The 26,964-nt window shown below is 26.9% G+C and overlaps 1 protein-coding gene across 6 annotated transcripts in view; it reads right to left on the bottom strand.

Moving 5' to 3' along the window:
* The window catches only part of LOC111034913 (tachykinin-like peptides receptor 86C), a 124,956-nt gene that overhangs the window by 7,710 nt on the left and 90,282 nt on the right, over nucleotides 1-26,964 (bottom strand). For all 6 annotated transcript variants that reach the window (XM_022316344.1, XM_022316342.1, XM_022316345.1 and 3 more), the window contains 3 exons: nucleotides 25,388-25,601; nucleotides 6,989-7,123; nucleotides 6,288-6,368 (listed from right to left, as the gene is read on the bottom strand). In XM_022316344.1, coding sequence (XP_022172036.1) covers nucleotides 6,288-6,368; nucleotides 6,989-7,123; nucleotides 25,388-25,601 — 430 coding nt within the window. The remainder of the gene's footprint in view (nucleotides 1-6,287; nucleotides 6,369-6,988; nucleotides 7,124-25,387; nucleotides 25,602-26,964) is intronic.

The following is a 26,964-nucleotide window of genomic DNA, read 5'->3' as shown; positions in this document are numbered from 1 at the left end:
TCTATTGTAAGTAATAGCGAATCAATATAGTTAGGTATTTCATTGTTTTATTCATGTGGAATACACCATTAGGCTTTGTGTAAACACAAAGGTCTCAGCATGTACTATAAAGTATAAACATTAAAAATATATTGGTTTTTTTGATTAGATATAATATATAAGCAACACTGAAGTAGGTACAGACTTGATGATATGTAGAATATATGATACTTAAATTTCTACATTAAAAATGGAAGTATAACTAATTTTGAGTAGGCACACTATCATTCTATCATGTTATCATATTCTTCCGATGTCAACTGGCAGTTTAAGTGTCATAGCTTAAATAATTTTGTTATAATCAATAAACTTATTTTATTATAACAAAGAGTTTACTATATTTATATGTTCAGTATCCTTTTATAGAAGGTTTTAAAATTTACACGTTTAGACAATTTATTGATACTATTTAAAGAACTTATTTAAATTTCAAAAAATTTACCTATCTCCTTTAAGCAAGTTTGTTTGGACGATAGAGAGTTAAGATATAAAATTCAAATAATAAAGTTATTATCATAATATTTAGCAAGTTTTTATTTTGTTAAGTTTGAAGTAATAAAATAATAACATTTTATAGAATAAAAATTAAGTCAAGAATATCGAATATTACAGAAGAAAACAATTTTATTCCTATAAGCCTGTAAGTACAATATTATTTTTATTCAAAAGATGCTTTATCAGCGTTTAAATGGATAGTAGATAAAATATTATGAAAAAAGTGTTTTTTCAATAGAATGATTTTATTAAAATTCCAGTAAAGGCTTAAAAGTATTATACTATTTTATATGAAAAATCGACATAGCAATAAAGACCACCAACCATAATTGACTTTAACCAATACATTTCTGATAAATATTTTTAAATGTTCCAAATTAACCATGCTTGATTTTAAAACAGTACTTATAATAGTTTGTTTTCAAAAATAACTTTAAATTAACTAAAATATTCATGTCTTATTATGTCATATATGTGATATCACCGATTGATTTACATATTATCATCGAGTTACTAGTTATTCATAACTAACAATAATTGTGTATGTATGTATTATACAATTATATCTTTAAAAAATGTATTAGAATATTTATTTGAAAATTAATTTAAAAATACATCTTTTGATTGATTTAAATTATTAAGTTATACATGTTTTGTTTTTATAAAGTACACTGAAATATAGTCTGCTTTATGTCGTATTGACTTTAGTACTATAATATTGTGCTTTTGTACAGTAGTGTATATGACGTATTATAATGTTATATTGTGGTCTTAAAAGTAATTTTCTCTGTTAATTGATATTAATGCACCAATGTAAAGCATGTGTATATTAATTGTACATTCTATAGAATGTAAGTTGAATATTTGTTATACTGAATTAAATATACCTACCCATTGTGTCATATGTACATTTAGTAAATGTTTTTGGTTGGCCTAAGAGCTTAATAAGGTTTTAAGATTTCTCAAAACGTAAGGATAAATACTTTATGAACGGATCCCTACTATGTGTAAGTTTTATAACACGAATAGTTTTAGAAAAGTTGTTAACTTTTAAAAAAATTTAAAATATTACATTATAATATTTAATGTGTGTGCAGAATTTATAAAACTGAGGATCTTAAACACGAGTCTGAACTGAGCACTGTGCTGAAGGAAGAAATGGTTATTAAACCCATTTGGAATATATTATTATAATTTTTCCATACCTAAGTTGTACCTATTTAATTATTATGTAAAACCCCGGTTTTTTTTTTTAAATTTTAGACCACTTAATTCAGTGTCTAGAACTATTTCAGCTCTTTGTAATGTTTAAATAGATTATAAGTAATAAAAAAAAATAATGAATCATATTAATATTATAAGTAGATACTATTTGTAGTCTGACTAATTTTTAAACAAAACAATTAATGAGAAAAAAGGCATCGAAAACGTTTTACTTTTCAGTTTTGTTTTTCGTACATTTCAGAGGACTTCCAACATAAAATGTACCTTTGTCCAAATTGAATTGATACGTATGTGTTCATTCATTAATTCATAGTAAATATACATCAATACATAAAAAAAAATGACAGTTAAAATTAAACGCTTCAAATAAAATAAAATGATGTTCTAAATATGATTTTAGTATTAGTAGGACTGATTTAAGACTAAAATGTTCAACTTGTTATGTATACTCGTAAAGGAAGAGGTGCTAGACAAAATAGTAATTTTTTAAAATTATTTTAAAAACATATTTTGCAGACGGTATACTTTTACAACGGAATTCCACATTAAGTATTTCAAACTAATATTTGTTTACATTTATAAATATGTTTAATTTTTAGATGTTAGTTAGTAAAATTGTCCGCACTGTAGCTGAAAAATACATCACATTTAAAGCAACAAAAAATGGCGGCACCTAACCTTCAATCTAAGACATTTAAACTATAAGTAATATACATATTTGGTTCTATTTGAATGTATTCTATGAACATTTGTATTGTAAGTCATGTGTTTCATTACAATAAGAAAACTGCGTTGAATAATCCATTTATCAAAGTCGCTTACTGTTGTTCTGCTTAGAAAAAAAAGGGTCACAGTTGTTTTTGTACATCGACCAATTTGGTTTTGAATCTTAAAACATAATTTGCTTTTGGACATTTGAAAAGATAGAATTTCCAAATTAACGTGTCATCCCTTTTCAGTATTGTCCAGTCCTCGAAACGAACATTTGTTTGTGTCAATATATTCAAAAATCAAAGTCACCCATATATTGGTCCTGTCGAATATAGGTTTTATCCTTTTAAAAATATACAACAAGAATAGTTTATTATATTACAATATGTATAATACCTATATTTATATTATACAGAAAATAAAAATAAGTGAAAATATCATATTATAGTATATGCCATATACTCTGTGTAAGTATGTAACATATAATATATAAAATCGTATCTGTAAAATGTATGAAAACATTTGTGAACTTATATCGATTTCTAATTTTGTAATATTTATTGTAACTGATTTTGAAATCTGATTTGGAGTTGTAATTGAAGTTGTAAAAAAGTTAACAAAAAATATTTTAAATGTCTAGGTATTAAACTTGGTAAAAGTTTTTAAATTGTAAAGACAGTTTGTGTAGTTACAACACAAAGACTGTGATAATGTAATAATTACTTATAAAGTTATAAATAAATAATTTGAAAGTTATAATTAACTAAGTTGATGTTATGTGTTTATTCTGATGTGCTTACAATAGCTCATAAACAATAATAATTAATACTCGAAAACACATACTTATTGAAAAAAATTTTTTTTGCCTTTCATAACATTATTATTAGAGCAGTGAACGGTCGATTTTAAAAATACGGTTTTTCGATAATACTTTAAAATAAGATTGCTCACTAAATATTAATTAGTTTCAAAACAATACAGCATAGTTTTGTCAATATGGAATAATGGGTTGGTGAACAACGTGTTTTTGCGATAAAATAACTAAAAAAGAAAATTCGAAAAGAAAATATAGTTAAAAACACCTTTTAAAGTGACACCATAATTTGAAAATACACTTGGAACATTTAACGATATGTGAAGGTCACTTGAGGAAATAATTTTAAATCAATAAATTGAATATAATGTACTTTATTCCAAAAATGTATTAATAATTTATTTTAATTTGTTTTTTTATTTTATTATTGAACTTTGAAAATCGGACATTTAAGTGCTTCGCATCGTTTATGACTTGTTCACTTGTATTATCAAACTTGTTTTTTTTTTCACTGATAACTAATTTACACATTTCTTGTCACCATTTACCTTCTAAATGTTGTGGTATAACATCTAATGTTGTACAGAATTTTTTTTTTATCGTCAAAACATTTTAATTGCATCAAACTCTCGACGTCGCCTCAAAACAATCACTCCAACAGACTAACCCCTGTCATAGCCCCGCGTGTCCTTAAGTATTACGTAGGTATTAAATATTTAATCCATTGGATAAACATCGTAAGTGTTTCTATGAGTAAACAATTATTGCAGTTAATCGAATACGGACCACATATATCACACCTATGATATTATGATTTATTACCCTTTTACAGTTTTACATTTCTAAAATCCTTTATTATACTACTACAATCTCCTGTTACTTATACTGCAGTCATCTACTCAAATGAAACGCTTGGCCAACCAATAATGGTATTCGCGTTACTGCCGAACTTTGCGTCCTGGCAAACGACCATAGTATTACCTACAAATTACTTTTCAGCCTTTGGTTTTGTGATATGGCACTACTAAGCCGTCAGCTTACTGTGTTCTCTCCACCATTATTACGACTAGGTCGAAAGTCATAATAGTGACTTTACAAACATTCTTACCCGTATTTTGTTTGATTCGAATGTTTTTCTGCACTCAACAACAAGCAGTTATTATGAATTTTTACTCACGCCAAATGGTTTTAGATTTCCCTCATCACCTCGACTTGGATTTTACTAAACTTACTTCAATAGTACTTAATAGGTACCCGCTCTCTTGCAATAATCTTGATTTCAGTTTTTTGATATAATTTTCTAATTTATGACAAAACCAATGTCATAGAACATGTCCACTAAAAAAATCACTGAATATCATAATGAATTCTATGCACACTTTATCTAAGCTACATAGAACAGATCGTGCTAGGACACTGTTGTAGTAATGGCTGCAGAGGTCGCACAAATAGCTCAAAATCGCATTCGAAACCACGACATTGTCGTTTTTGTTTAAAAAAAAAACCCCGGAAACGTTGTGATAATAAATCGAATGCCCAAAAGTCAGTTTTGCCGGAGAAACGGCGTAGTAGTATTTTTTTTTTCTAAACTATACCCATTCTTTTCCATTTAATTCCGGCCGGATAATGTTTTCTTCTCTAGCGTGTTCTTTTACCCGTTCCCCCGTACCTGATAAACGACGACGACCGTTCTCGTCGTTCGTGTCAAGTCTCTTTTGCCCACGCATTCGTTAAAATCTCATTAATATCACGCGAATCCACCGGTAACTTAGAACAAGGTGTTTGGGTGGTTATTTACTCAAAAACACTACGACGAGAGACGTATTAAAAAGATGCCGCCGTCCTCCGACCAGTCGGTGGTCGTTTGTCTATGTCGTCAACACCCATCACCGCTCCCCCCCCCCCCCCCGAAACATTTGTTCCCTTCACCCTCTTCACTTTGTCATAGGTGATTCAATTGGCACTCGAAATAAATATGCTTTTTTATGGTTTCACGACGGACTGACGTGCACCACAGCCGTTTACATAATATACAATATGTATACCTATATATATTAATGGTCACTACGATATTTTATTTTAATGGTTCGCTGACGCATTGTAGGTACCTACCTACTGACAGAGGATTTTTTTTTTTAGTACTTTAACCGTGTTATACCGCATTGTTTGTATTTTGGGCAAAATTTCTCACGTTTCAAAAATTAATTAAAACAACAAAGCAATATACACAAAATATAACTGAAGTTTCAGAGAAATACATTTACCTAGTATTGAAAAAAATAGCTTCTGCTGTTGAGTGGTCTGTTTGCAGCCCTTGAAAAATGAATAATTTTTCAAACCACCGAAATATAATTATTGGTAAAAATTCTTTTAATTATCAATAATTATTATAGTTTTCTATGTTATTTAGAAATAGGCCCAAAGTTACAATAATTTGAACATTAAACTTAAAAATGTGTTCGTGTAAGTACTACACAATAAATGTATAAATTATGCAACATGTATAAATTATTTATAAAAATATTTACTTTTCCTTTGTACGCATTGATAATTTTTCAACTTTATTCGGAGATTTAAATATTAATAATTATTTATTTATAGTTTATTTATTTAACATAAATTGAAGACATTTTTAATTATCAATGTTCGATTTAAAAAAAAAATGAATGATAATAATATTGCTGTGTTTGTTTTGATTTAAAATATCTGATACAATACATTAATGATATTTTGTTGTTTATGACGGGTGTTGATGTTTAAATATTAATTAACAACATTCTGTTTTGTTACTGCGGGTATAATTTAAAAAAAAGATTTATTTTGAAATGAACGGAATTGCTGATTATAGCGTTGCAATTTCCTGAATTGTATCGATATTTAGCAATCGCAGTAAATCATTTTAAATGAATCCGAATTTTATCGATAGGACAGATGAATGTGTATTATATACCTATATACCTATATATATATATATATATAATGTGATTTATTTGAATGTACTAACATGTATTCGGTTTTAGAATTCGGGTACCTTCCATCTGGCCAGAGCATGTAACACGCCCTTCTTAGTTCTCCATTCATGTACCTAAAACAGGTCACAAAAACACAGGTATTATAAAAAAACATTAAATGAAAAATGTTCATTTTAAAATATAATACGGACGCGTGGGATATTTCTTGTGAAATACATGATATAATAATCAAAATAGGAGTATTTTCTGAAATGCAATAAAATATTAAACAATAATTAATATTGATATGATATTAGTAATTGTTTGTATGCTGTATATGAACAACTATAATTATGATAAAAATGTCGGTAATATACTAATATTATTAAGCCAAAGACAGTTCCAAAAATAAAATAATAATTGTTATTTACTGGAACCTCAGTATTTACACTCTGAGTGTATGGTTTGTATATATATTTATATATACATTAAGTGCTTATAAATTTGAATATGCACTGAACAATATTAAATACGTGTTGATACTCAAGATATATAAGCAGTAAGTACACTTTGGTTAAGTTTCTAGATTCAAAAATAGTTATCATAGAGGTACATCAATACATCATACACTTTTAAGAACAATTTTTAACTATCGGTATATTATATTATGACAAGCATATTATACAAACTAAAAATATATGGATACATAAAATAAGTTTTGAATATGTTAAATATATTAAAACTAAATTCAAACCTTTTTGTTTTAAGGTCAGAATATAAAATGCACGGCATCGCCAGAAACACACTGATTAGCCAAATGAGAACAAGCACAGTTTGAGTTCTCGTCTTTGACCTCCTATGTCGAAGTGGATGCACGATGGCCATGTACCTGATAAAAGTTTATTTTAATTTTAGTATCAAAAAAACAAATTACGTGAAAATAAATTAGTTGTTTATTATTAAAAAAAAAATCATTATCATTGTGTAAAATGATAAGAGCGCAACTATAACAATAAAAACATTACATCAATTTTATTACTTAATGGCCCTAAATCTTAGTTATAAAATACTAATAATATGCATGGATGATTTATAAAAAAATATTTTGACAGATAAATGAGTATATTCCATGAGTGTAACATACCTAATCAAAAATATTCAATTCATTATTTTTCACAAAATAATGTAGCAAGGATTACCATAGCCAATAAAGTTTCTTTTAATAATTTCTATTCATCCAAAATGTCTTAATTTTAAAACTTTTTAAATCCAATATTTTAAAATACTGTCCAAACATTACTGCGAGAAGCAACGTCTTATGACGGTAAAACACTTGAGTAATTAGTGGCTTTTATGACAGGTTGTAAATTGAAGTCGAAATTCGCTAGCATTTGTTCATTAACTGAACTTTACAAAATTTAACAAACTCTTTATTTTGTTTAATACACTTAACGTTTTTACGTGTTTAATCACTGCAGAAATGTATTGTTTAACAAACAATAATAAATGAAAAACAATTGTTGAAAGTTTGAAATTTGATCAATTCGAATATTTTGAAGATAAAATCACTGCTTAAAAATATTCACCTTCTATAAAATTAAAAGCAGTAAGTAGATAATATTCTGCACAAATTATTAACATTAATAACGGCATATATTGAAATAATATGCAACGACCTAAATACGGACTTAAAACAATGTATCTATAAAATTATTGTGCTTCACAATTAATGTTATAACTTATAGTTACATTTTATTAGTATTTTTTTCAATATGTCTGTACTATGGGCGATTCACAGTTTTGAAATAAGCGAAGTTCGGTTATACCTATACATGTATATGTTTTTGAGTACCTGTCATTATTGCGTACGTGAATCGAAATAACAGCTATAATTATACTACGTGGCTTGTCCAATTAATTATTGTAGAAATTCGATAACTCTATCAAAAAAGCAAACGATTATGGAAAATCCTATGATTGATATTATATTGGATATTCATGATGTATCGATCGTCATAAACTATTTTCCTACCCAACATCAACACAATATTATTTGTGTTTTCTAAACACAGTAAGTAAAGCCGGAAACAATAATTTATTATTTATCTCATATTGGTGGTTAAAAGGTAAATATTTGTCGAATTCTGAGCACTGGTTTCTATTGAAGCCAACCACCATTACCATTTATTCCCGAATATTTACTGTTGTTTACAAACACTCTTGAAACCTTGTGGATAAATGATTGGTTCAAATTTATTATTATTATTAATTTATTTCCAAAAAGCAAATCGGGTAGAAAATTCAATAGAGTTCCGATGAAAAACATTGTGTGAAAGGATTTTTCCACTCGGGAAGGTATATAGTTCGGTGGCAAATACAGAGTTCAATAGCCTGACGTCACTTGTTCAATTGATGATCTAGCGTGCGTTGTCGAATAAGCATAATCATAAAGTTTAAAGTTATGGAGTATCATAAAATGGTAATAAGATTCTCAGAGGTGAAATAAATATGGCTCACGCATATAAAATATCATAACCGCAATATCACCTACAACGCGGATTTTGGTCGTTGTTAGCCGATAGGTTATAAGTTATGACTTGGTCCTTAACAGGTACGTGAATATGTTTTCTACAATTATTTACACAATTGTAATATATTCAGAACAATTTACATTATTTTATACCAATAACTTAACTTAAGTACTGACTCAAGTGTAACCGATATATGTTGGGTTCTATTTTTGCCATATTTATGTACCTAGTAGGTACCTATGACATTTTAATATTTATTAATTTAATAATCAGTTGGGTGATTATCATAAAACACTATAAGACGATTCGATTTAGTGGTTTATAAGACAGCAGAAATATTTTAGTCTGCTTACGAAATCATAATATATTGTAACTTTTTTACATATTATTTATGAAATCGATTTGTAATATTCGTTCGTCGGAGATTTGATGATACATCAAAATACTTATACACCGCTTAATTATAGATATTGTGCATCGATACTATTTATTTAAGTTATAATTTATAAGATACTGCAATACAGGGTAATAACTATAGAATGCCTATTTGGTGCTTTAATAATAATATTAAGAATTATTTTTATACGAAAATACATTCGATAAAATAGATGTTATTTTTAAAACATTAATTAAATATAGTCATTATACGATGTAATATATAAATATATAATATCCAATAAGTTGTGAATGAGACGAGGCAGATAATACTGTCATAACAGAAAACCAATAAAACGCCACACACAGCTGTCACACACTTACTTAAAAGTCAAAGTTCGTTAGAAGGATAAGATAGCGAACCGTTCACACAATACGCATTCAAGTAGCAAAATTTAAATCAATAGATCGAAGATAAGCTAAGAATCTATTAAAGGGTTTTATAATCATTTGAACGGTCTCTTTATGTGAGATTTTCACGTTTTCGATCTTCGATTTTCTTTGTTTCCTTATATCAAGCTTCTTAACAAGAAGTACAGTCTTCTATATAAGTTTATAGTACAGTTATTTATACAATTATACTAAACAGTTGTCCTCTGTCTGAATTGTTTGTCAGACTTCTCCCAAATGTTAGTCTCTTAATACTTCTTAACAAAGTGTTATATTTGGTGACATTCGTATGGAGTTTAGGAATTAGTAGTCTGGACAAATATTCTAACTATTATTATATGACATTAACAGTTTTTTAGAATGTGTTGGTTTTAACAAAGGTTTTTTTTTGTTTGTAAGTTTTAGGATTTTATTATTTTGTACAAATATTTAAGAGAAGACGTATTTATACATTTTAACAAATACAAAATATAACTGTAAGAAAACGTTTTTTGAAGTCAAATACATTTTACTATAGTAAGACTATAGGGGTTACCAGTATCCGAAATCACTAGCTACTTCAATATTATACTTGATATGCAGTTTCTGAAATCTTTTTATTCTTATTCATAACGAACAATACTAGACCGAAATTACTTTCCTACTATATCATAGTGTGAAATTAGAATTTTTTATCATTACTTTTAGTCTAAATATACATATAGTAAATACATACCATTATATTTGAACGAAATAATTAATAAATGAGTTAATAACTTACTACTAGTTTACTACATATTATAAACAAATACTTATTGTTTTAAAGTATGTAAACGGTAATAAGTATTATTATTGATTACGAAATAGTAATCGAAAAATAGACTTAATAAGTTATGAGTGTGTTCATAATGATCGATGTTACCAATTATTTTTTTTATTTAATCGTGTTTTAAATTTCACATCATACATGCCGTTTCCATCATCAGTTACTCGCCTTATAGAATTCATTTAAACAATGGGTTTTCATGAAACATTTTATTTATTTTATGATTGGTATAATTATAACACACACAATTTTTAAATTTTTATCAAACAGGGGTAGATATTATATTTCAGTTAGGAACAAATGAAAAGTTTTTTGATTGCTTTTGACATGGATAATAATATGTGTTGGATAGATTTTATTTTTTCAAACCGACTTTTTTGTTTAACACTTATTCTATCTCCACAGAAAAGCAATCTAGATTTTTAATATAAATAAATAAATATATATATTTAAAAATCCATCTAAAATTAATATTTCAATCAATTCCTAACAAATGGCGCACTTCACTAAATATTTTTCCACTGCACTAAACCCAAAATCATATTTTTAATTGAAAAATTTTCTAGAAAAATATTTAGTAGCATGTTACATTTGGTATTTTTTTTATCAAAAGGTATTTTTATCCATTTTAAATTCTGAATCATATATTATTTTGAATACTACTCTGTGGCATAAAAATACTAACACCACTGAGAATACAAAAAACATATTAATAGATTACCACTAAAACTATAATTATAGTATCACGAAATACATTTTCTTAAATGATTACCCTTGTGTATTGTATGGTGGATAAAAAAAATAAATAAACTGTAGATTAAAAAGTTTACACCATCAAGCAATAACCATAAAATTAATATTAATACTATTAAATAATATTAATATAAGGATATATTAAGCTAATTAATATTATTTTTCAACTTTATAAAATACAACGTCCCCAAAGGAAATTGTTCCTGTGAGAACATTTCATTTGCTTACCGAACAAGAAGATTTTGGATTGGTTGGAAAGTTATTTAGAACATTTTTGGCTACCAAGTAGAATATTTTAATGATAATAAGATCCAGAAAAACTTTCCTATTCGAAACTTTGAGATGGTGAAGATAACAATGAAAGTAAATTGGCAGTTTTATATTAACTAATTGAAATTCAAAATAGTTTTTTTTCAGCAGTTTTAATCAATACATTTTTATTGATTTGGTAGTTCAAATTATAGCTGTAGATCAACTTAAAATAAATTCTAACTATTAATTTAGAAACTATTTTATAGTGTATTCAATATGAATGAGAGCAATTTAACTAAACTACTTTTATAGCTATTTTTTCTGCTAATGTGTTATGTCACTTTTTTAATTTTAGATAGTAATTTTCATTATTAAAACTTATTATTAAATTATTTATTTTCATTTGATCATTTATAAAGTGATTTTTTATAACTCATTAATACATATTTGGTGAAAACTTGTGTCTGTAATTAAATCTTAACGTCTGAGATCTAAAATTTTTTCAATGAAAATAATAATAATATACAAAGACACGAGGACATTTATTTTTATTTTAGTTATCAAAAAGAATATTGAAATCTCTGAGAACAAATTTAGTTAACAAGTGCAAATTATTTATAACGAGATTTTTTTTTTTTGTTAATAGGATCATTTTATAATAATGTCTATTCGAGAAAAAAAATAAACATTTTGGAATAAAAAAAAAAAAGAGATACATAAATGAAAATATTAATGTGTTAAGTTTGTCATTTACCCGATTTTCAAATTTTTATATCATTAAATATATTATACTGAGTTAAGGGGATCGGTGGTGGACCATTTTGAAGGAGTCCGAAACAGGCAATTTTCAAATTTCTTATATGTGGGTCTTGTAAAGGTGTGAGTATTAAGACGTGATGATTAGTGTGTGTGACTGTGTATAAAAGAAATAGCAGCCTAGCATTCCCGCACGCGCATGAACAAAGTCATCTACTTGGCGTTGCACTAGTGAACGGTAAACAATTTATGATCATTACCACAATCCTTACTGATCGACCTAATAATGCCCTAATATTTTAGCAGACTGATCTGCATTCATTATAATGTTTACTTGAGATTGGTCAGTCCATATTTTAAGATTTTTAAATTAAATTCCGAATAAACAACTTTTTGAAAATTTCAAAAATTCAAAGTATTCAAACTAAATTTATTGTCGTCGGGGGTGAAATTGGGAAAAGCAGACTGACCGATCTCAAGTAGACATAATAAGAAATTCATATCAGGTCTGAAAATTATTTTCGTATTACTAGGTCGATAAGTATGATAGACAAAAGATTGATATGTTTTTTTCTATAATAATTGTCTCACACGGCGTAGTGTTTAGGCAAAAGTTGTACATTTATGTGTTGCATGAAATTATTTACGTATTCTACCTATTACGAGCATAATTTTTAGAATACTGTTAATCATTTATTTTTATTTTAATATTAGTTTTATTATTTTTAATTTGGTACTTTATTATTTAAAAGTCTCATGCGATCCAAAATTAGTCTTATTTTAGTCGAATATGCGACCAAAGTACCAACGTTTGTACTTCCATCCATCAATAACTTATGTTATTTTTAGATCATTTGATTTTTAATTTTTTAGTACTTAGAAATTGTTTTTCTGCACAAATCAATAGGCTTTAAACATTTGGTTTTTATAATTTGTTGTGTATTCAATATCAACGGATTATATTTCAAAACTAGTATTTTTTAATTTATCAGTTGACAATGAACATACCTATTTTGCATGAATTGACATTGTGATTTCGCTTTCAACAGTGTTCCCATTATTTAACTATGCTGTATAGAATTATAATAATTACTATATTGTGTTTTCTTATGAAGATCAGATAAATAATATATTATTATAAACTGTATAAGTTTTGCTTAATATAATTCAGTAAACGATTTTATAATCCACCTACAACTTTAAAGTGTAGTTATATCTTACATCAAAGAATATTTTTTGATGAATACATTTTTTTTTTTTTTTTTTGATAACTGATGTTACGATACTGTATAATATAAAATATCAAGTGGGATTTTTTTATTTTATTATTATACGATCGGAATATTTTATTATTATTGTTATTACTTTTTTTTTAACTTTATCATGTTTGAATATATTAAGCGAAATCTGAATATTTCATTGTGTATAAATACCCATTTTGATTATAATATTTATATTTTTAAATTATAATATTATAATATTTTACTGTGTTCAAACCAAAACACTGAATGAACATAATATGCAAGTACATATTCCTAAATTGTATATAAAATGCATTATGATCAACTATGTACAAATAATTGTATAGGTAACTTCTTTTTAAATGTGTACTTATTCAACTGAACAACGAATTTGATTCGATATATTATTATTATTGGTACTATGTGCGAAACGAATTTGATGTGGTTTTGGTTGATTGGTTGAAACCATATTAATTTCTATAGTTAACTTTAGACTTTTTACTTCATTGTTTCATAACAGCGAGTGACTAAGATTGGTTTTAATCATAAGTATAAGAACATTCACATAATTACATTTTCTTAAATGCTTAAAGACACTTAATAATTCACAAATCCTAACTTATATCATAATTAAATAAATAAATATAATTTGTTGGTATTCCATTAATATAAAATAAATACATAATAACTATTTTATCAAACACTTGTATAAACTTAATCATTTTTAATCCACTAACTGTTTAAAGGAATGCATTGAGTTGGAACTTATAATTATATTGGAAAAGTACTTGTGACAACAACGCTGACTACTATTCAGTCTAAAATATTACTGGGGGATTGCATGTTCATAGAACCGTAAGTAAAATCTTCATTCAAATATTAATACTAGTATATTTTATGGAACTTCTCTTGAGATTTATGAAAATGTTGTTATGAAATTATACATCGAAATACTTAAGATGACTGATAAGTTATTAAAAGTAGTTTCAAGGATACCAAAATATTCTTTAGTGATTATTTACCACAATGAATTTCGATATTTAGTTTAAGTAAGATAATGTAATTAAATATGAAAATAATATAGACAAACACATAGCATTATAATACAGCAGTGTCGTGCTTAGATTTTTAGAAAGGGGGGATATGAATTTTTGACTGTTCTAAGAACACGTTATATATTATACATTTATTGCTTTATCATATATTTAAATATGAAAATAGGCCAAAGAGGAGGGGGGTTGGGGTAAAGGCAACCTTCCTCGTGAACACGTCCAGATAGGTACCTTCAACGATATTATGTTGACAAATATCAAGCTGAGCAACAATAATATTTGAACATAAAAAAACGTAATACTTATTTTAGAACCAATGGATATTTTATTTATTTTATTTTATGTGCAAATTTGACATTTTTATTAGCTATTTAAATAGATTTATATAATATAGAATTTCAATCTTATGTGCTAATCGCCATGTATACAGTATAGCATGAGCATTGTGAACAATAGTTATAATATATACAGTAGAGTAACAATAGTGAATCAAGGTAATGGCATATTGTTAAAATGTTCAGCTGTAACTTTAATCCTAAAATAACTTTGTTCACAATAACATTATATTATATCCACACTGTAAAAATAAAAAAAGCCATTGAATTACATATTCTAAGGTTTGTTGGAGACATTTACAGCACGAAAATCTTATTTTCGAACAAATTCTCTTTACACTTACACCGCATTACTATAAAATGTAATATGTACACTAGCTAGTACCTATTTTTTTAACAATAATAATAATAAAATGTACGTTCAAATTTCAAAACATGTTATTAGCCAAGTAAAGATGTAGTGGTATACTTACAGGGACCATTTGATGTACTCAAGAGTATTAGGGACTTCGTCAAAAAAAAAATTATACTATAACAGAATAACTATAACATGATTCAGATGAAGACTGTTTAGTCATGACTTGACTTATAAGGACACATCGTGTCAAACGTAAATCGGATGAAATATGGAAATGTAAAATGGGAATTGTGTGTGGTTTTTTAGATACGTCATATTGATCACGAAAAGAAAATATGGTACAATGTATAACATGAATACGCTGCAGATTAGTGATTGTACTTACGCCACGGATTATTTGAACAATGTTAAGTATTTTTATTTATTAGTAGGGCATTGAGAAAATAATATAATTAACGTGCAAGAATAGAATATACACAATAACGATATCAGTTCAAAATCATACTGAACTGTAAATTATAATAAATATACAAACATATAATGTTATAGTAAGTATTACTTTTGTAATTTTTGATCATCAAAAATAAATTAAAAATATAATATAAATGTCTATGGTACCGTAATTATGATGTAGATTTTACATTGCAGAACATTAATAGTTTTAAAATAATATTGAAACTACGTAATAAAAAGTACCAATAAGTTAATATTATTGTATATCTATATCAATTTTAAGACATTTTAATTTATTTACTGACCATACGCTACATAAATAAGTAAATGTATTTATTTAAAGTCATATCCAAAAAAGTCATGTACCAAAAAATAACATAATAAATTAGTTTGTACATCACTGGATGACTTTATAAAATATATTGTTAAAATAAAGCTGGACAAATAACATTTTTGGGAAATTATCATTTATTATTGGTGCGGGACCTAATAATAAATGGTAACTGCGCGAAAATGTTATTTATCAAGCTAAATTTAAAAAATATATTTTTAGAGAGTTGTTCATCCATTCATACACAAAATAAAATACTTATTTATTAGGTATTTTTTTCTGTTTTAAAGACATTTTAATACGTGTAACGCTATTTTATTCTGATATCATTGATGCTGCTCTAAAAATAAAATAAAACATCATTTATTTTATTCTTCCTTTGTTTAGTATATGGAGGGTAATAGTCGTAATACCTATGTCCAAATCAAAATGTCAAACTGTCAAACGTGTTTTTCTTTTAAATGTTATACCACCATATATGTTTGTTTAATAAAATATAATTTGTCGTATAATTGACGGCTTGAATCTGTGTCAATTTAAAGCATCATACCAATGAATAGGTTTTAAGAGTTTTTTGGCTCATTTTTTGTTATAATAGTTGTTCAGATTTATTTATTTATTTAGGTACCTATACATAATTGAATTATATAAATATTTTATTGATCTCAAGAATCATCGGCTACTATCGCCATTAGCATTTTTTGTTAGGGTATTATGGTTGGTTGAGGAACAAGTGTATGTGGGGCAAGGATTAGTTACTAAAACCCCGAGTGGTCACCCATCCGGGAATTAACAATGCCAGCCAATGCTTGACCCCAGAACACTTAAGTGACCGAGGCCAACCACTGAGCCACACCAGGACTCAAATTATTTCTTACGATACCTACTGGTATTGCACTCATACGCAATAATGGAATAATAAAAAAATTAATTGTTCAATGGATAATTTGTAAAAAAATTTGAAATCTAATGTTTAGTTTTTTTTATCCACATTTGATAATATATATTATTTATTCAAATTGAATACCTATTTATTGTACTCATATTTTCAAAAATAGTTTGAAATCATTACATTTAATAAACTCAAATGGAACAAATGTAAATATATTTTATGAAGCATTAGTTTCATAGGCCATGGTTCTTATATTAAGCTAAACAAAATATGTGCGTTTATTTGAATTTAATTTTTACAACTAGATGTTATTGTTTTCAAATTACGAGCTTTATAATTTTCTGATGTAATAATGTTAAGTTTGGTACAAAGAGTTTTTTAAACATTAAATTTGTATAAAAAAAAAAAAAAAATATATTAGTTTTATTAACATCATGGGTATCCATGACAGTTTTAAAATGTTTATTATTGTATTCTCTATTCCTCTGAAAAGTTGCGTAAAATAAAATACAATGAAAACAATTTGTTTCGCAATTTTTCGTTGCTCTTCGTTTTGAATTTTATTACTATTTTATGTTCATAAAATATTTTAAATTTGAATAGACATTTCATTTTATCTTACATTGTTTGATAATATTAAACTATAAATAGAGTTTAGAAATTGTATTGATCTCAATATGCATCTCAAATGGCCACTATACTTTTTTAAATTTATTCTTCAAGAAAATAATGGGTTTCACTGAAGTACTTAACGTTTGTTTGTGCGGCTATGGGTCCACAATTTGGAGTACAAACGCATTAAATAGTTTATACAATTAAACAATTAAAATACATTTTTCTCGCATAACTAAAATATCAATATAAATAAATACATATTATGTTGTATGTACAATATGGCCCTTGAAGAAGTAACCAGCCGGTTTCATGTGACAATATATGCTTAAATTATGAAGTTTGGGGGAGTTATATGGACAAACCTCGATTGTCTAAAGGGGGATTTTACGTCGTTATTCAAGGGTTACCCCACAGCTTTGGAAAATCTACTTTTTTGCAAAATTAAAAATTTGATTATTTGTCTTTGTCTGGGAAAGGCTTCAAAACCAGGCGGGGTTTTCGTAGTTATTTTATTACCTCTTAAACAAAATAGCTATTATGGTTGGATATAATTTTATACCAGCAATTTTATATTTGATTAAAAATAACCCGAATTACTTAAAAGTATGTGCAACTCACATTGATGGAGCTTAAGAAGTGCACATTAATTTGTCACTGGCGACCTCGTGCAAGGATCAAGGATCAGTTAGTATTAATACGGTAACAAGCTAGAAGCTAAAATTATCAATCATTATTAAAACCTTTATATAATGAATGTAACAAGAAATTGAATAATAATTTAAATTTGTTATTATATCTATATTAATATTGTTTTTGTAGTAATCAAAGTATAAAATACAGTATAGTTCTATTTAAAGATACCTTTTCAAGGTTCTTTAACTCTGCGTAATTGCTTATGGTAATATACAGTACATTTTATGCATGGTTGGTACTTTGATATTAGATATTTGTCAAGTAGTTAGACCGCAATCTACTGAGCAATAATATACCGTCATTAGTAGCGAATTGTTGCGTTTTTTTTTTTTTTGTAACGAGTCAATAATGTATTTAATTCTTCTTGTAATGGCTTATACATTCCTCGAATTACCCCTGGACAAATCTTTGAAATTATTTTTCCTAAAGTTACTAGTATTCGTAATGACGAAAAAAAAGAATTTTCAAAATTTAAATTTTATAATCTTATTATAATATACCCGTATATAAATTAGACGCTTTTGATGTTCGATTTCTATATTTGTAGAATTCATTTTAAGTACAACTTCAAAAACTAAGTTCTTTAGACGGGTATACAATAATTAATAAATACATAATATCACAAACAAAAACATATTTATTCTGAGCGCTGACGAAATTTTGAAAAATGTTGTCAGAGTTTGAACTTTAAATGCTTATATAAATAACTTTTTGACGCAGTTAAATTGTTTTTATCGATATTTATAGAAAATAAACTAAAAACAATATGTATATAAATTACAAATAGCTCAAAAAGAGTCGAAATATTTCTATACTCTAATTTTAGTTCAAAATTTAAATAAAAATTCATATTAGTAGTCATATTGTATATTTATTGTATAACAGGGAAGTATATGGGAACTAAAAATTTCCAAACACAATTTTAATGGCTGCCTTCAGACTTGTTAGAATTTACATTTTTTTCATGTCTGGAATTTTATTAATTCAAAGTAAACAATTCAAAACATCAAGTATCATTAATTAGTTTTCTCTCTTTTTCCTTTCTCAAAAAAAAAAAATGTTACATTCCAATAGTGCCAGTGTAAAGTGATGCCTCTGGCTTGCACTGATACGGGTAAGCCTATAAATAATGTCGATTCACTACCAGAGAAGATCTGCTAAAGTTGCATCAGTTTTAAAATAACTGAAATAATATTTGAAATTAATGAAACATCGGTTGTTCGGCTTTAAATAACAATATTGAGTAGGGTTTTTCATTCTGTTATTCGTGAACATTAGTGGACATTTAATAATAATGGGTTTTCAATAACAGTATAAACGAATAACATTCTCAAAATGTGTTACACATAATAAATATTAATTAAAAGAATAGTCCATCATAGAGCATAAATTCAAATAATGAATTAGTGGAGTGGAAGATTCAATTTGATTGAAATGAAATATGGTGACCAAAGTTTATAGCCATAGTTAGAATAATTATAAATATGAATTCAAATTGTTATCCATAATTTTGATGATCTTTTAAGCTAGGTACTTACCCATTAATATAACTGTTATTATTAATTTATTTTAACAGAATGTATTTCAAACTTACGTATCAAAAACTTAAATACAAACGACATATTTTAGAGTTCAATCTATATAATATTTAATAAATAATACTGTATTGTATTTATCATGTGGACGTGTCATAATCTATTTTGCCAAAACTGAGTGGATTCATTCATGACACGCCTTGAAGATATTTTTCGCTTATGTCAATCAAACTAATTGTGTAAGCCACTGTTATATAGATAAATAAATAAATCTAAAGCTAAAACGTTTCTAATTTTAATTTTGGCTCTCATGTGCAGGCAGTCTTTTTGGTAGGTGAGTCTTTTTTTGAAATTGTTAACTATAAATTATTTGCATATTTTGGGTATATTATTATATATATTTTAGTATATGAGTTTGTGAGATTGTGTTTGTTTTGTGTAGGTATCATATTTTATTAAAAATAAAAATAATAGGAAACAAGTTTATTAATTGCATTATATTATGTGTCAACAATACGGTGCAGTGAAAGAAACAATTAATCCTAATGATGCTTGTTATGTTTTTTTTTTTTTGTGAGGTGAATAAATATTTATTCTTCTATTAATATTTAAGGACTAAGATTATCCAACTTTTTTTTAAATTCTGAGATGAGCTATGATTCTATTGATCTTAAAATGTTGTGAATGTGTTTTATTTTTTCTTGTGGGTGTGTTCATGGTAAGTAGTCAAAATAATGCATCAATTTTCAACGTCAGTATCTTCACTGGTGAAAAGTGAATCTAGTTGAGGCACGTAACTAGATATTTTTCTATAAGGGGCCAACATTTTTTGGCCCTTTTCGGTTTTTTGCACCCAATACCACTCCTCTAATTATCAAACAATATCTATAAAAAATAATACTAAATTTCACAATGTATTGTCTGTATTGGTTAAGCATTATATTTTTATTAAATATTAATATAGGTATAAAATATACATCTTAAACAACTGTATAAGGATTAAGGACAAATCGTCTTTTTTTATGGTTCACTGCAAGCCTGCAAATCTTTCGGTAAATTCATCTAAATCTAATAATTTTACCCATTTTTGGAATTCATAGTTTTCAATCTATTAACAGACGTATTATCGTCTTATCTCAAATTGTGAAGTGACGAATATTTATAAAATAGGATCTCGGAATTTAATTTTTGTAAAACGATCGTTAACTATATGTGGTGCCATATAATATACATTCAGGATTTAGCCAGTTTGGGACAATTATACCATAATATTTAAAAAGAAAAATCAAGTGGGCCAGTTCGGGGCCACTGACTTTTCTTAGGGGGCCAGGCCTCCTAAGACCTCCCCTCGACGACGTGCCTGATCTAGTTAGTGTATTTAAGGGGTTGAAATTAAAAATGCTAATAGCTTGTAAAAGTGTCTTGTAACATAAAACACAAAGTGAAAGAAAAAATTGGAATTTTTTTACAAAAAGTTTTTGACAAAATTGGTTTTGATTTTTGGTGTAACTAAACAAAAATAATATGACTTAAAATTTTCATCGAATGTTTATATTAATATTTTTAAAAAAAAAGCTTGCTCTGTCATAAAACTTAAAAAATTAATACAATAGCTAGGTTCTACATAAGTTGTTATTAGTGTAAATTTAAAAAAAAAATAGAGAGTAAATCCATAATAAATATTAATGAACGTCCGGAGTTAGAATTTTGCAAATTATTTTGTATTAAAAATGTATAAAAGATATTAAAACGTAATACACGATTCTTTACGAGTTAAACAAAAACTCCATTTAATAATTAAAAATAAGTATATCGGAAAATCAAATACATTTTTTATGAGCGTTTGAAGTTCAAATTTTTTTGACATTCGATATAGGTATTAACCTGTAAATGAACGAATTCTCATTGGACTGTTCTTACTTCGTTGTAATTTAAAAACGAATATTCATAGATACTTTAAACGAAGAATAACGATTTTTATTTTTTTATAACTTAAAAATATAATTCACTGGTACTTGAAAGTTATGAAATGTATTATTATATTGTATAGAAAAAGTGACATTTTCAAATGAAATTTTTTTGGAAATTACTAATGACTAACTAAATAAATTGCTCGTATTTAAAAACTAATTTGTTTTTCCAAGAAATTGTAGCTAATGCTTAAAAGCATTAACCAAACGTTTTAAAAATAACTGTTATTTAATTTATTATATTATAATTTTATATCTATATGCATTTTATTATATTCATGTATTTGTGAAAATGTTATTTTGAAAATTCATTGATTTGTCTGTAAGAATCCTAGTGCAGGTTAAAAGTCTCCGAGACTCATTATCAAGAGTCGTTGATCTTTTAATTTTGGCAGAATCGATCTGAACACGAATTATTACACATCTTACCGATCTATAATGAGAATGAATTTATATTTCCTCTCAAATTCCTTCGCATGCTTCCACCGAGGCCTAGGTATACTTTCGATTGACGAATGGTATTGTTTTCCATTTTATATTATACTGTAAATATATCTCAAACAAAAAATACCCATTTGTTTAATAAAATTCGTATTTCACGAATGTCCAAGTGAATTTCAACAACAATAAATTATACATGTGCGTATTCAATACACTTCAATGTGTCACGAAACCAAAAATTCCTTGTTCTTTAAAAATTCACGTTATCTTGTGACCCGGTTAGCCAATATTTTTTCAATAATTAAATGTCTTTTATATATAATATTAGGTATAGAGGTATTATGGTATGTGCTGTTAGAGTGACAAGTGTTGAAACCATGTGTAATAATATCAACGATATTAATTTTTGAGCGAATTTAGATCATTTGTAGGCCTGTAGGTATGTCTACATATTAACATTGATTATACAAATTATTATATTATAGTAAATATTCAACGATATTATTTTTTATTGATTCAGCAATTTATAATTTTTGAATTGATAAATTTGACTTTTGAGTAAATACTTCAATTGGCATTTAAATAAAAGGAAGTACATTCAGTACCAGAAAAACTGTTAAAACATATTATAAAAACAACAATAAATAAACACAAAAGAAAGTGCCAATAGTTTCTTCCATCAAGCTGAAATTCACTGCTCATATTTTTATTAATTTATTGTGCCCTGGGTAAGTACCTACAGATTGTATTTTTATTTTTAAAATAAAAGAAATTATTGTTATAGGTCTGTACCTATATATAACCTAAATATACCTATATAACTTATACCAGTTTGTTTTTAAATTTACCGGTGTACATAATTGTTTTCTCTTTCATAAAATTGTATATTTGTATCCCCTCCATGGCCTGGATAAGACATTGGCTAAATTAATGCTATATTGTGAATATAAATTGTCTGAATGTTTGTTAAAGTTTTTAATCGATATAACTCGTTTTTGTGTTTCTTTTAGACGTGTGATTAAATATATTTTTTTAATAAGCCAACAAGTAACGTGTATTTTTTTTTAATGCATGCGCATTAACATTTTACGCGGTAATTACGTATTTTAGCCAGACAAAGATAATGTTAGGTGTATAACATTATTATGCTTTATTCATTAATAAATATTTTGAAAAATAAAAGTCAAGTCATGTACGTTTGATCGCTAATGTATCAGGTCTTTAGTGTTCTTTTATCTCTTTTAAAATATTAGGTAATATACACGTCATGTATGCCGTATGGGTATTTTTTCGGTTCTAGTTTGATAATTTAAAAGTAAGTAGGATATTTTGTAAAAATATTCGTTGCATAATAATTTCACTTCGTGTAGTTTTATTTTTACGTATAAATACATTTATCATTCCGACTTATCAGCTTATTGTCAGTTACAATATAAATAATGCTGATAATATATTTTTCACTTTTAAAGTAAATTATATATGAACTGAATTTTATAGAACATAGTATTTTATGATAATAGGGTTTGTGATGTATTAATGTATTTTAAGCTAAACTACAAAATTGAAAAAAAAAATAATTTACTTGTAAGCGAAAACAACGAATTCTCAAAACTATGATATTTTCAGTTATATTTTTTTGTAAAAGAAAAAACACTGGAATCAGTAAAATATTATCCAATGATGAGCTATAATATTGTAATATTTTATTTGTTTTAATTAATTAATGTGTTTGATATTTGACTTTAAACTCAGGCGTATAATAGTGAGGATTGAAAGATGGTAATTTGTACCACGACGAAAAACGAAATGGAATATGTAATTTACGTCACACTTTTAACTTCAATTAAATTTGGAGTTCACAATTATTTTGAATCATAATATAACTGATTTTTATATGTTTTAATAATAACCAAAATTAGTTTTTTTAAAAATTTATTGAGATTTTAACTATACAATTGTTGTACTTCAACAATGACATGTATAAAATTGTAAAATTGAATTTTTATTTATATAATATATATATGAATATATATAAAGTACGTATTTTATATAGAACATACATTTATTTATTTTCCTTAATGTACATTTTTAATAATAACTATGAAAATGAATTTAATCAATCTATGATTAAAATACATAATAATAATATTAAGTTGATCTAAAAAATTGTTTAGTTATTTTAAAGTGGCACAAATTACAGGGTACAATATAGTGCAGAATACATAATTCCCTTTTATTTAGTTTTATGTGGTGCAAACAACAACCTCGAAAAGTGTTACAAACTGCCACAATTAATTTTTAGATTTGGCCTCAAATTTCACACATCTATATAATTTTTTTTTTATTTTTTTTTTGGGGGGGGGGGGTTGTTTTGGGCGCGAATTACATACACCCAGACGTGCACGTCTCGCAGGTATAAAATTATCTAACAGGTTAGGCTATATTAGGTTATGGGTCATATTATGATCTATGACGGTTCACTGTCGTTTATAAATTATGACGGTTTCTACTGCAATTTACGGTGTTTTGACATATCATTGGTACGGACAACCCTTGCACTATTGGCTTGCGCACCTATACGATAAATCGCCTTTTATTTTCACCAAGTAAAAGCAAAACAACGCCGACATATACATGTAATATGGGAAAAAAATTCCTTTTCCTATTATTCGAACGGCAAGGACGAACAACGCTGCTTGATTTTATAATTTATTGTGGGGTTTCGGCGTTCCGGAGCAATTTACAGCGCTCAGAGGGATATATGGTATACTGCAGTATAGTGGACTATTATAAATAACGAAACAAAAATACGTTTCCAACGATCATCAACATTTCTGTCTGTGGCGATTTTTTCGCTTTGTGTTCTGGTTTCTGGTTGGAGTACAATTTATAATATGACAACGACTTTTTGTTGATTTGTCGACACTGAGATTGTTGTCACGCTACCATAATGTATCGCCCGTCAACCGCATCGGCCTGTATAATGTTGACGGTAGAGTGACGTTTCAATGAAAAATACGATGCGATGGTTTTTTGTAACTGTATAGCTTTTATAGTAGTCATGAGCCTACAGTAGTATAACTTCGGTATTCATCCGGAAAAATTCTTTGAAATTTGAATAGAATAATAATAGGTGAAAATTAGAGTAACTTCTTAGTTTTAATGGTATTAATAAATAATAATAATCATGTACCGTGTTTATAGCATAGAACATATTGATATTTATTTAAGTTTATGATCGCTTGACCATGAATCTTCATTCACGGTGTATTTACATTCGGTTTATAAATTAAACTATACAATACACAAACTTACCTATTAAGGGTGATTGCGACCAATGTAAAGACTGATGATGCAACTGTCCAGTAAGCAATGAAATTAGATGCCATGCAAAGTTCCAGACCGAAAGCCCAATCAGAGTTGAGCATATAAATAAAGTTTGGTAGACAATTGAGGGAAGCCATAAACAAATCGGAGATACTTAGACTGACCATGTAACAGTTGGTTACAGTTCGCATTCGCCTGTGAGCTGAAAAAATAAATTATACTTTTTGTAAAAAAATACCAAAATATACTAAGAATAAATTTAACCTGTACATACAATGATACAAGTCTTAAAAAAAATGTAATGATTTGATTAATTCAATAATAATAGTTATAAATAATATTAAGTCATATTTATATGCCTGTGGTGGTAATTAAGTTCAATTAAATTTATTTGAGTATAACAATTTGAGAAAATCTATGAATTTAATTTTGAGACAACATTACTGAAATGTACGAAGTTAGGTTTTCGTACTAAAGAACTGCTGATTAAAAAAAAAAATATATATAATGAACTCGTATGCAAAATTTCGAGGAGAGGGTTGGGGGGCTTATCCCTCCCAGTTTTATCCTTAGCCCCCTAGTTATGTATCATAAATTAGTTTAAAATATCAATTATCAGGGTCTTTGCTATTGACACAATAATTTTAGCCCTCCCAGAAAAATATCTTTTGTTACATAGTTATACATATACAACCATTCTACATAGAATACCACAAATTACGAGGAACTATATTGATCTATTATTTCATTTTAATTTCTTTGTGTGAGAACCAGTATAAAGCAAAAAACATTATTTTAGTTTCTAAAACGTACTTGAAGAATATATACGTATATAATATACATCCATGGTCTCTAGAAATGTCTAAAAGTTACCATACGGGTCAAATCTTCACCGGTGACAGTGAATTATTGTCTTAAACCCGGTTTCCAACATAGATTCATACTTATCGATACATATATATATATATGTACACATTTTTTTTTAACTTGACACCATAATATAATTATCAACGTACTATAATGGTACCCACTGTGGTTGGCTTTCATCGTATTATATTAAGTGAGTTATAGATTTATGATGTTGCAGTAGAAATTGACAAGCCCGTGATAATATGTTAACAAAATTAAATTCCACGGTAATACGTATGAAAAGCATGTATTATATTTAACAGTATGGACAAGAGTGTAGCTTAAAAATACGAAATTATATAACTTATAGTATCGGCCTCAAGTCATAGAATCCACTTTTGCAGATTTTTGGTTTATTTGAGATTAAAATGAAAATAAAAACGCATCCTATGATAAAGTCACAACCCCAATTTAATAATTTTATGCTTCATAAAATATATGGTTAGAAATCTTCGTATCTCCGATGTAATGATTTTAAGACGTAGACAATGTTGTATGTCCATACTATCATTGTAATAAATGATGGAGATACGACCTGTTTGAATTAGGGAATTATGACGCACTGATTAACCCAGGGAACTAGGTTAGACGAAATGTTTGAAAAGTTTTTTTTCTACTCGGGAAAATGTACCATTTTAGACTTAAGGCCTTTACAA

Source organism: Myzus persicae, unplaced genomic scaffold, assembly GCF_001856785.1.
Source record: "Myzus persicae strain clone G006 unplaced genomic scaffold, MPER_G0061.0, whole genome shotgun sequence".
Lineage (NCBI taxonomy): Eukaryota > Metazoa > Arthropoda > Insecta > Hemiptera > Aphididae > Myzus > Myzus persicae.
This window is presented reverse-complemented; position numbering and strand designations above follow the sequence as displayed.